This window comes from Schistocerca americana, chromosome 4 (assembly GCF_021461395.2).
Source record: "Schistocerca americana isolate TAMUIC-IGC-003095 chromosome 4, iqSchAmer2.1, whole genome shotgun sequence".
Lineage (NCBI taxonomy): Eukaryota > Metazoa > Arthropoda > Insecta > Orthoptera > Acrididae > Schistocerca > Schistocerca americana.
In genome coordinates, this window is record NC_060122.1 from 621,821,718 (window position 1) to 621,834,046 (window position 12,329).

At 45.0% G+C, this 12,329-nt stretch overlaps 1 protein-coding gene across 1 annotated transcript in view; it reads right to left on the reverse strand.

Annotated features, from left to right (window-relative positions):
* Positions 1-12,329, reverse strand: part of LOC124612798 (probable cytochrome P450 301a1, mitochondrial) — a 135,018-nt gene that overhangs the window by 15,164 nt on the left and 107,525 nt on the right. The window contains exons 9-10 of the mRNA XM_047141202.1: positions 5,928-6,100; positions 2,235-2,316 (exon numbers count right to left, since the gene is read on the reverse strand). Coding sequence (XP_046997158.1) covers positions 2,235-2,316; positions 5,928-6,100 — 255 coding nt within the window. The remainder of the gene's footprint in view (positions 1-2,234; positions 2,317-5,927; positions 6,101-12,329) is intronic.

Genomic DNA, 12,329 nt, shown 5'->3' on the forward strand with positions numbered 1-12,329 from the left:
GTTAAGTCCCATAGTGCTCAGAGCCATTTTTAACCTAAGGTTCAAATGGCTCTGAGCACTACGGGACTTAACTTCTGAGGTCATCAGTCCCCTAGAACTTAGAACTACTTAAACCTAACTAACCTAAGGACATCACACACATCCTTGCCCGAGGCAGGATTTGAACCTGCGACCGTAGCGGTCGCTCGGTTCCAGACTGTAGCACCTAGAACCGCACGGCCACTCCGGCCGGCAACAGTTAAGGCATTAAAAGAAAATTATTACGCTCTCTCTCATTTCAATATTAAAGACAATTGCAGTTAAATTATCTATTTTAAAATAGTCACAATATCAAGGTTCAATTTTGTTTGGTTCCAATAAATATTCTTTTCATTATTTCGTCTTGTTGACAGTGTTGAAAACCCGACAAATTTAAGTTCAATTAATAATTTTCTTTCAAAATTCTTCTCAGACATTTTGCTGCTCATCACAAGTTTATTTTAATGTTTGTGTGTAACTTCTTTTGGAGGGAATATATATTTTATTTTTGGTGCAGTAAAATTATCTACCATAAAATTATGTATATTACCAGCTGATGATGTCCGCCATTATTGCTTGAAAACTGACCAATAGTAATTTTGCACCTATTTTCTCATTTGCTGTCAGCTTCAAAACAAAATTACGTATTTCGTGGGCATTTTTTTTACTGGAATTACATTGACTTTAATTGTTCATTTGGCCCCCGCTAAAGTGATTTATCGCATCTATATAATAATTGTACTGAATTACTTAATTTATTGTTTATTACGTAAACATTGGCATACCACATTTAGATTAAAATTGACGTCTTATTCTGCACGTTCTGACAAAGACTATGCCAATTTTCTTTTTCTTTCGTCCATGACTAACAGGGGTTGTCAGATTCCTTGCATAGGTCATGTTTTATTATTTAAAAGGTTTTTTTTTCAGAAGTAGAGAACCAGTTTCTTTACAAGTCCTGCCTCCTCACGGTGAAGGTACCCATTTGGGCAAACAGTTTGTGCGCTGGAGTGCGACGGTGTGGAAAACGTTCGTGATACAGCCGACTAACAGCTCTTGCGTTACCTCCAGTTTGGCCATTCACAAGGAGCATGTCTGTGTATTCCGCAAACGTGTACTACACCGTGTTTTCTCTATCGGTGATGCAGAGGTATTGACTCGGTCTCACAGCAAAGCGGACAATAAGTGACATCTGGGGATCATTTGACGTAGTACACGTCATCGTGTCTACCCTGTTGCATACCAGGACAGGGAACTCTGAGACGTTTCTCTTGCCCTAAGCAGACGTTGACGAGGTACACATCTGAATTTTGAAACTGTCGTAGAACTGAAACGATACGATTCCGGACATGGGTTGCTATTCAAAATGTTCTATACTCACTACGCTCTACATGTCCTAGAAGTTCGTAACGGGAATTTACGACCACCCTGTATATCTCTATCCTTCTGTTCTGTAATGACACAGTTCAATGGCACTTATTCAATACCAGAAGCAAAACACACACGCACACAGTGAATTCCACCAGAAAAAGAGATGTAACCTTCGTGAGGTGTGCCAGAATTTCATGACAAAATGGTTCAAATGGCTCTGAGCACTATGGGTCTTAACTTCTAAGGTCATCAGTCCCCTAGAACTTAGAACTACTTAAACCTAACTAACCTAAGGACATCACACACATCCATGCCCGAGGCAGGATTCGAACCTGCGACCGTAGGGGAAACGCGGTTTCAGACTGTAGCGCCTAGAACCGCACGGCCACCCCGGCCGGCAATTTCATGACATTTTCGACTTCTGATAGGAGATAAGATAGAAGCTTATGCACATAGCAAAAGAAGTGTTGGCCCAGGGAATATTCTTAACAAAGAAGATCGCTGGTACTCCTTCTAGATGTAGTCAGTTTGAATCCTAGTGGTGTTTTCTCTTACTATAATTTACTAAGACATTGATATCTTCATTCACGAAATTCTAATTTATCAGAATTTGATTGATGATCATCAAGAATAAATCACACTTATTCCTAACTCACAGATGAAGTAAAATTTGAACATATAGAATTTGAATGTGTCGATCGATAGAGAATATAGACTTTTTTTTAGACATCATGGTGCCGGTATTAAACCTCAAAGTTCTCCAGTGTATAATAAATTTTACTGCAGGTTTTGAGAGACGGTGCCAATATGAAGAGCAGCAACCGATCGTAGATCTGTCTACTCACCCCTCGCGGTATACGGTAGTTGCTGAGCACCAGGTTGTCCACCACGACCCTTCGGCCGCCCCCCACCGCCACCGGATGTAGTCTGCCAACATAGCAGCACGTACAACTCACTGCACTACTGTGAAGAAGTGCAGCCGATTCAAACAAGCTCTTAGCAGCGGATGCTGCGTTTAAGAACTATTAAAACCTTTAAAATATACATAGTTTTAGGGAAGACATTACAGAATTGATGGTAATAGTTTAAGATTCAACATAGAAGACTGTGTATGTGGAAGAGATCTGGTGGCAGCAAGAAGTTTCAGACAAATTGTACAACGGCAAGAAAAAGATCTCAAAACCTGATTTTAAACTGGAAAGCATTTCAAGCACAGAAATGCACTCTGTCTATAGTTCATTTTTTATGAGCTGCAGGCTAAACTACTGAGATTGGGGAAAGAAATGAAATTAAGGAGATGTGATACGAATACAGATATGGTTGAGAGGCCACAATTGACCAAAACGGCAGATAGGAACACTACAGATAACGTACAGATAGGTTTGAGAAATGAAATAATAAAGGCAGTACAGGATGAAATAGGATACCACGCAATAATAATGGATTTAGTTTGTGGAAAGAGAATGTATAAAAATTCAGTAAATAAATCAGGTAAGAGGGAATACTGACGACTAAAAGTGCGAAGTGTAAAATATCTATACCGAAACAGTTAGAAGACAAATAAAAGGCTGCCTAAGCATGTATGACTATGGGGAATATAGATGCTACATATAGGAAAATTAAAGAATCGGCTGTACAGAGGCTTAACGCCTGCGATGTCAGCAACCAACACCACATCAGTACTTTAAAGATACCTAACCCACAGGGGAGAGTTTTCCAGAAGACAGACAGCCATGCTTCGACCGTCCACCAGGGGGCGACCCAATTGGCGCTAGAGGCTGTGGGCTACATGGATCTATTCCCTTTCGCAAGACACATGACCGAAAATAGGCCTGACTGTATCCTAGGGACGAGTGATATTTAGGGCAATAATCAGCAGATCAGGCCAGTTTGTTACAAGTGAATTTCCTGAGCCAAGCACCGATTATGCAAGGATTCCATCAATCAGGATTCTCACTCGAAAGGGGCCTCCATGACGTCACTGCCTTTCAGTACTGTCTTCGTGACCCTAGAGCTACCAGCTTTGGACTTGACAGCATTATCGGTCTTCTCGCCGAAGAAGACGGGGTATCTGTCTTTGTAGCAGACTTGTGGACTTGTACATTTATTCCTGTTTTACTTTCAAACGGCTACACACCGAACTTAGACAACTGTGCTCCCTAAAGGACTTAGACTTCTATAACGTATGTGGTTAATGAACGTAGTCTCATTGACAACCTTGCCAGCCTTCAGCCACCAGAAGTACTATTATTCTATTTCAATAAGTAACTTACTTTTTGTTTCAGTCCACACTGGAGCAGACCTACTACTGATCTTTGATGAGTTATTGCTGCCTGCAAATTTTTTATATCGTCGTCGTCGGACACATGAGAATCGTTTGGAAAAATTAGAACTATGTGAATGAATATCAAGGGCTCTGATGGGATCCATTAATAAGCAAAGATGGCAACACTGAACGGTGGGAGTTATGTACCGAAGGGCTAAACAAGGAAAATTAACTTGTGCAATGTCTTAGAACGGGGAAAGAATTAGATGATATTGCAAGAAGAAAGATTTATGTCGAAACAAACCTGTTAGGTTAGGTTAGTGGTGTTTAGCGTCCCGTCGACAACGAGGTCATTAAAGACGGAGCGCAAGCTCGGGTTAGGGAAGGATGGGGAAGGAAATCGGCCGTGCCCTTTCAAAGGAACCATCCCGGCATTTGCCTGAAACGATTTAGGGAAATCACGGAAAACCTAAATCAGGATGGCCGCAGACGGGATTGAACCGTCGTCCTCCCGAATGCGACAAACCTGTTGAGAATGATTAAGGTTCTTGAGACCACTAGAGATGACAAAACCATTTCACATGGTGTGCAAGATCTACGAAAGTGGTAAAATAGACTCAGGCTTCAAGAAGAATGTAATAATTCCTACTCCAAAGAAGACAGGTGTGAATATTATCGAACTATCAGCCTAACACATCATGGCTGCAAATAATGCAACGAATTATTTACTGTAGAAGCTGACCTAGTGACAGATCAATTGGGTTCCAGACAATTGTAGGAATGTGCGGAGCCATACTAAGCCTATTGCTTATTGCTTATTTTAGAAGTTAGGCTGAATAAAGGCAAACCTGCATTTTTTAGTTTTTATTTAGAGAAAGACATGGACGACATTTACTGGAATGCAGTAGCAGAGATGAAATACAGGAACCGGAAAGTTACCTATAACTTTTACAGAAATGGGACTATGGTTATATGAGTCGAAGAAAACGAAAGGGAAGCAATATTTGAGAAGGGAGTGAGACTGGGTTGTAGACTATCTCCAGAGTTATTCAGCAAACAGTCCAGAACACCAAGGACAAATTTGGATAGAAGATTAAAGTTGAGGGAGAAGAAATAAAAACCTGAAAGTTGTAATTCTCTGAGAAGCGGTAGAGGACTTGGAAAAGTAGGTAAGTGAAGTGGATAGAGTCCTGGAAACACGTTCTAACGAGAAGATAAACAATAGTAAAGGTATGGTAATGGAAAGTAGTCGAATTTAATCAGGTGATACTGAGCAAATGAGACACTAGACGGTAGTAAGTGAGTTACGATACTTGGATAGCAAAATAATTGATTACACAGAAGTAGGGGATATAAAGGAAGACTGGGAATAAGAAGAAAAACGTTCGTAAAAAAGGGAAATTTTTTAAGACTGAACATAAATGCAAATGTTAAGAAGTCATTTATGAAGGTACTGTATTTATGTGGAGTAAAAATAATTACGGATGTGAAAAGTGAACGATAAGCAGTTCAGACAAGAAGGGAGTAGATGCGTTTGAAACGTCGTGATACAGAAAAATCTTGAAGGTTAGAGGGGTAAATAGAATAACTAATGAGGAGGTACGGAATGGAAATTGGGAAAAAAGAAATTTTCTGGCATAACCAGACCAGACGAAGGGAACGGTTCATAGGACAAATCCTGAGTTATCATGGAATCGTCAGTTTGCTAATGCAAGGAAACAAGGGAGATAAAAACTGTCGAGGATGACCTAGGGATGTGTATAGCAAACAAGTTCCTAGGGGTGTAGGTTACAGTAATTGAAATGAAGAGGCTTGTACAGTATAGGCTAGCGTAGATAGCTGGATCGGAATACAGGACTAAAGGCCACAACAACAACACTGATCTGACAGAACTATGGGGCCATCCACGTAACTCTAGTGTTGTACCGACAGTAGGAGGAACACTATCAATTTTTTTCATTTGGTGCGATTCTTACCTAACCTCTTTTAGCGTCATTAAGACTGCATAGACTGCATAGTTGTATGATGGAATAACAGACAGCATTTATTTTTCTGCTAACCAGTTTCACATTTACAAATAAATCATCATACTTCTGGAAGTATCCAAATGGTGACCAATTTTCTAATTTTTATGGATCTTGTACAGTAAGGATATGGTTACTTTTAGCAGCAGGACTTGTCACAACTTACAGCAACCATATCGATAGAAATGTTACAAGGACTGCTCAACCCACACAGTATGTGCACACACACTGCAACCCTGCGTGCTCACCTCATGGACTCCTTGACGCAGGCCTTGAGATACTTGCAGGCCTCCAAAGCGTCCGCAGTGAACGGCTGAGAGGCGGCGTCCGGCAGCTGCGCCCTCAGCTCCTGGTACAGCTTCTCCTGGACCCTCTGGTCTTTGCTCAGGAAGTACAGCGCCGTGGCAACGGAGGTCGCCGTCTGAAAATGTCGAGTACTAAGGTGAACCAATATGCAGTCACACACTCACTCCCAGACACACGTAAACTATAACAGGTCTGAGGACTTTTGAGTCACAATATGTAGACGCGGTGTTACTCATAAACACACAAGCAAAGGCAGGCATTTTTATAATCTACTTATTATGGGGAGTACATATTGATAAAAACTAATATTGAAAAAGAAACCATATAGTACAACTACTAAAGCGTTTAGGTACAGCCACTTTTGCCATAAGAGTAATATAAATCAGGAAGTTATTAGATTTTTCGTTCACTGGTGTCCTTTGGGATAATACTCTGTGTAACTCCTCCCTAAGATGAAAAAGCATTCACTGCAGATAAGAGAGTAATTAGAATTATTTACACTCCTGGAAATTGAAATAAGAACACCGTGAATTCATTGTCCCAGGAAGGGGAAACTTTATTGACACATTCCTGGGGTCAGATACATCACATGATCACACTGACAGAACCACAGGCACATAGACACAGGCAACAGAGCATGCACAATGTCGGCACTAGTACAGTGTATATCCACCTTTCGCAGCAATGCAGGCTGCTATTCTCCCATGGAGACGATCGTAGAGATGCTGGATGTAGTCCTGTGGAACGGCTTGCCATGCCATTTCCACGTGGCGCCTCAGTTGGACCAGCGTTCGTGCTGGACGTGCAGACCTCGTGAGACGACGCTTCATCCAGTCCCAAACATGCTCAATGGGGGACAGATCCGGAGATCTTGCTGGCCAGGGTAGTTGACTTACACCTTCTAGAGCACGTTGAGTGGCGCGGGATACATGCGGACGTGCATTGTCCTGTTGGAACAGCAAGTTTCCTTGCCGGTCTAGGAATGGTAGAACGATGGGTTCGATGACGGTTTGGATGTACCGTGCACTATTCAGTGTCCCCTCGACGATCACCAGTGGTGTACGGCCAGTGTAGGAGATCGCTCCCCACACCATGATGCCGGGTGTTGGCCCTGTGTGCCTCGGTCGTATGCAGTCCTGATTGTGGCGCGCACCTGCACGGCGCCAAACACGCATACGACCATCATTGGCACCAAGGCAGAAGCGACTCTCATCGCTGAAGACGACACGTCTCCATTCGTCCCTCCATTCACGCCTGTCGCGACACCACTGGAGGCGGGCTGCACGATGTTGGGGCGTGAGCGGAAGACGGCCTAACGGTGTGCGGGACCGTAGCCCAGCTTCATGGAGACGGTAGCGAATGGTCCTCGCCGATACCCCAGGAGCAACAGTGTCCCTAATTTGCTGGGAAGTGGCGGTGCGGTCCCCTACGGCACTGCGTAGGATCCTACGGTCTTGGCGTGCATCCGTGCGTCGCTGCGGTCCGGTCCCAGGTCGACGGGCACGTGCACCTTCCGCCGACCACTGGCGACAACATCGATGTACTGTGGAGACCTCACGCCCCACGTGTTGAGCAATTCGGCGGTACGTCCACCCGGCCTCCCGCATGCCCACTATACGCCCTCGCTCAAAGTCCGTCAACTGCACATACGGTTCACGTCCACGCTGTCGCGGCATGCTACCAGTGTTAAAGACTGCGATGGAGCTCCGTATGCCACGGCAAACTGGCTGACACTGACGGCGGCGGTGCACAAATGCTGCGCAGCTAGCGCCATTCGACGGCCAACACCGTGGTTCCTGGTGTGTCCGCTGTGCCGTGCGTGTGATCATTGCTTGTACAGCCCTCTCGCAGTGTCCGGAGCAAGTATGGTGGGTCTGACACACCGGTGTCAATGTGTTCTTTTTTCCATTTCCAGGAGTGTATGTGGAATAGACTTGTGTAAATTTTACGTGGATCTCTTCCATCAATTGGAAATATTAACCGTAGCCTAACAGTGCAGTTACCCATTCATGAAATTTGTTGCCAACAATAGGTTGTTGTTTGAGAGTAAGAGATAGTCATCAGTAAAGTACTACAAGGGAAGATAACCTAACTTTCGTAAAACTATTTGATAATTTGATAATTTGTCCATTGAAAACAAAGTCAGACAGACAGAAGTTCTTTTAGATGTAGATTGCCGGTCTAGGAATGGTAGAACGATGGGTTCGATGACGGTTTGGATGTACCGTGCACTATTCAGTGTCCCCTCGACGATCACCAGTGGTGTACGGCCAGTGTAGGAGATCGCTCCCCACACCATGATGCCGGGTGTTGGCCCTGTGTGCCTCGGTCGTATGCAGTCCTGATTGTGGCGCGCACCTGCACGGCGCCAAACACGCATACGACCATCATTGGCACCAAGGCAGAAGCGACTCTCATCGCTGAAGACGACACGTCTCCATTCGTCCCTCCATTCACGCCTGTCGCGACACCTCTGGAGGCGGGCTGCACGATGTTGGGGCGTGAGCGGAAGACGGCCTAACGGTGTGCGGGACCGTAGCCCAGCTTCATGGAGACGGTTGCGAATGGTCCTCGCCGATACCCCAGGAGCAACAGTGTCCCTAATTTGCTGGGAAGTGGCGGTGCGGTCCCCTACGGTACTGCGTAGGATCCTACGGTCTTGGCGTGCATCCGTGCGTCGCTGCGGTCCGGTCCCAGGTCGACGGGCACGTGCACCTTCCGCCGACCACTGGCGACAACATCGATGTACTGTGGAGACCTCACGCCCCACGTGTTGAGCAATTCGGCGGTACGTCCACCCGGCCTCCCGCATGCCCACTGTACGCCCTCGCTCAAAGTCCGTCAACTGCACATACGGTTCACGTCCACGCTGTCGCGGCATGCTACCAGTGTTAAAGACTGCGATGGAGCTCCGTATGCCACGGCAAACTGGCTGACACTGACGGCGGCGGTGCACAAATGCTGCGCAGCTAGCGCCATTCGACGGCCAACGTCGCGGTTCCTGGTGTGTCCGCTGTGCCGTGCGTGTGATCATTGCTTGTACAGCCCTCTCGCAGTGTCCGGAGCAAGTATGGTGGGTCTGACACACCGGTGTCAATGTGTTCTTTTTTCCATTTCCAGGAGTGTATGTGGAATAGACTTGTGTAAATTTTACGTGGATCTCTTCCATCAATTGGAAATATTAACCGTAGCCTAACAGTGCAGTTACCCATTCATGAAATTTGTTGCCAACAATAGGTTGTTGTTTGAGAGTAAGAGATAGTCATCAGTAAAGTGCTACAAGGGAAGATAACCTAACTTTCGTAAAACTATTTGATAATTTGATAATTTGTCCATTGAAAACAAAGTCAGACAGACAGAAGTTCTTTTAGATGTAGATTATAATTTTTTTCTCCTTACAATCTCTTCTGTACTGTATATATGCGTCACCGCAGTAATTTCTTCAACTGACATCTTCCACATCATCCTGAATATGTAATGTGGAACTTACTAACTTTACATTCCGCCAGAGGAGTGGGTTGGTAGACAATGACCACGATGGTTAAAACAATCAGAAAACCATAATGTATGTTGATAACAACAGAGAACGGTAACCTGAAGCTTGATGGGTTGTTGGTCAAGTGTGGAATCTTGATTACTCTGAGGAGCTTTGTGAGCTCCTAGTAATTTTTCCCAGATAAGAGATTTGGATGCAGCCGAGACTAGAGAGGATTTGATGTGAAAGAGGATGGGAGACGAGTATTGGTTCGGGTCAAGGGATGGGATGTACATAGAAGAAGGCAGTAGAGTTGGAGCCACTCGTCGAGAAGAAAGTCACATTTGTCGAATAGTAGAGTATGTTCGTGAAGTAGTAAAATATATTGCATTTGCCGGCCGGTGTGGCCGAGCGGTTCTAGGCGCTTCAGTCTGGAACCGCGCGACCGCTACGGTCGCAGGTTCGGATCCTGTCTCGGTCATGGATGTCTGTTAGGTTTAAGTAGTTCTAAGTTCTAGGGGACTGATGACCATAGCGCTCAGATTCATTTGAACCCTTTTATTGTTGCATTTGATAGGATGGGCAGGTCTCAGAACTGAATTCATGGTCCGACAAGCGAAGGCAAAAGAATTGCTAAGGGAAAAGACATGGATTGTGTGAAGATGTAAGGTACTTGCATGTGCTAATAGAGGCATGACATCAGGTCAGGTTCTTGAGGAGGGAGTACAATGGGAATGGGGGTGGGGGGAGGGGGGATTAGAATTCGTATTCCAGGTGTTTGATCAAATGTGAGGGCTTTGTCAGGCGATGCAGAATATAGTTGGAAGAGGCTGAATGGATATAGAAAAGGAGGAAGAGTGTATGATGTTCAAAAATATGGAAATATGGATACTGCGAGGAGGAAGATACATACGTGATATGAATAGAATTAATACAGACGAGGGTGTTGTGTATAAGTGTGATAACGGTGGGACTAAATCCTCATGTACAGTCAGTAGTTTTAGTTTATTGCGATTTTTCATTCAGATACTTGATCAGTGTGTGTCCAATGTAACCTTTTTATCGAGTATTAGTCCATGGTAATTCTCGCAGGAATTGAGCCACTTGTTGATGCAAATGAAGACATTGAAATCAGTTGCAACCACATCTAGGCTGTGTGGCACATCTTAAAAAATTTCCCAATTGAACCAGAGCAACTTTGTTGTCTTTTCCGTGCAGAGTGTGGCAGAGCATAATCATGTTACTTATTTGAATGGCACTACTCAGTATTATTAATACACTGAGCTCCAAAGAAATTGGGATAGACATTCGTATTCAAATACAGAAATATGTAAACAAGCACAATACGGCGCTGCGGTAGGCAACGCATAAATACGACAAGTGTCTGACGCCGTTGTTAGATCGGTTACTGCTGTTACAATGGCAGGGTATCAAGATTTAAGTGAGCTTGAACATGGTGTTATAGTCGGTGCATGAGCTATGGGACACAACATCTCAGAAGTAGCAATGAAGTGGGATTTTCCCTTACGACCATTTCACGAACATCAAATCTCCGACATCGCTGGGGCCAGAAAAAAATCCTGCAAGAACGGGACCAACGACGACTCAAGAGAATCGTTCAACACGACAGAAGAGCAACCCTTCGGCAAATTGCTGCAGATTTCAATGCTGGGCCTTCAGCAAGTGTCAGATTGCAAGCCATTCAACGTAACATCATCGATATGAGCTTTCGGAGCCGAAGGCCCACTCGTGTAGCCTTGGTTACTATACGACACAAAGCTTTTCGCCTCGCATTGTCCCGTCAACACCGATATTGGACTGCTGGTGACTGGTAACACGATCCCTGGTGAGACGAGTCTCGTTTCAAATCGTATCGAGCGGATGGACGTGTACGGGTATGGAGACAACCTCTTGAATCTATGGACCCTGCATGTCAGCAGAGGACTGTTCGAGCTGGTCGAGGCTCTGTAATGGTGTGAGGCGTGTGCAGTTGGAGTGATATGGGGCCCCTGATACGTCTAGATACGACACTGACAGGTGACACATACGTAAGCATCCTGTCTGGTCACCTACATCCATTCATGTCCGTTGGGCATTCCGACGGACTTTAGAAACTCCAGCAGGACAATACGACATCCCACACGTCCTGAATTGCTATAAAGAGGCTCCAGGAACACTCTTCTGAGTTTAAACACTTCCACTGGCCACCAAACTTCCCAGACGTTAACATTATTCAGTACATCTGGGATACCTTGCAACGTGCTGTTCAGAAGAGATCTCCATCCTCTCCTACTCTTACGGACTTATGGACAGCCCTGCAGAATTCATGGTGTCAATGCCCTGCAGCACTACTTCAGACATTAGTCGAGTCCATAACACGTCGTGTTGCGGCACTTCTGTGTGCTTGCAGGGGCCCTATGCAATATTCGGCAGGTGTGCCAGTTTCTTTGGCTCTTCAATGTATATGCCACATGTATATATCACATTTCCCAAAACCTGCAAACATGATTCCTTTAGCGTCCCGAGGAACGGTAGTCACAACTTTTCTGTCTGACAAAATTTTTTGTAACTTCTTATGTTCTTCCGGTGCTGATGATAACTTAATTCTTCCGAAGTTTTCAGGCGGCTGAATGTCTGTGACTGACACAATATTTCGTCGACGTCCCTCGCCGCCTTTATCAGATGTCCCTTCTGCACTGAGCTCTCGCGGAAACTGCTCCTGTCTTGCTGTTCCCTACCCCTACCACTCGTCCCAGTGTGCCAGCCGCCATGTTCCGTCATGCCGCCCGTGCCTTCGTCCACGTCCGCTATTGCTCGCGGCTGGATTACTGGTGTCCAGTGTCTCCTCCGCCAATGGGGGGTGCTCCAC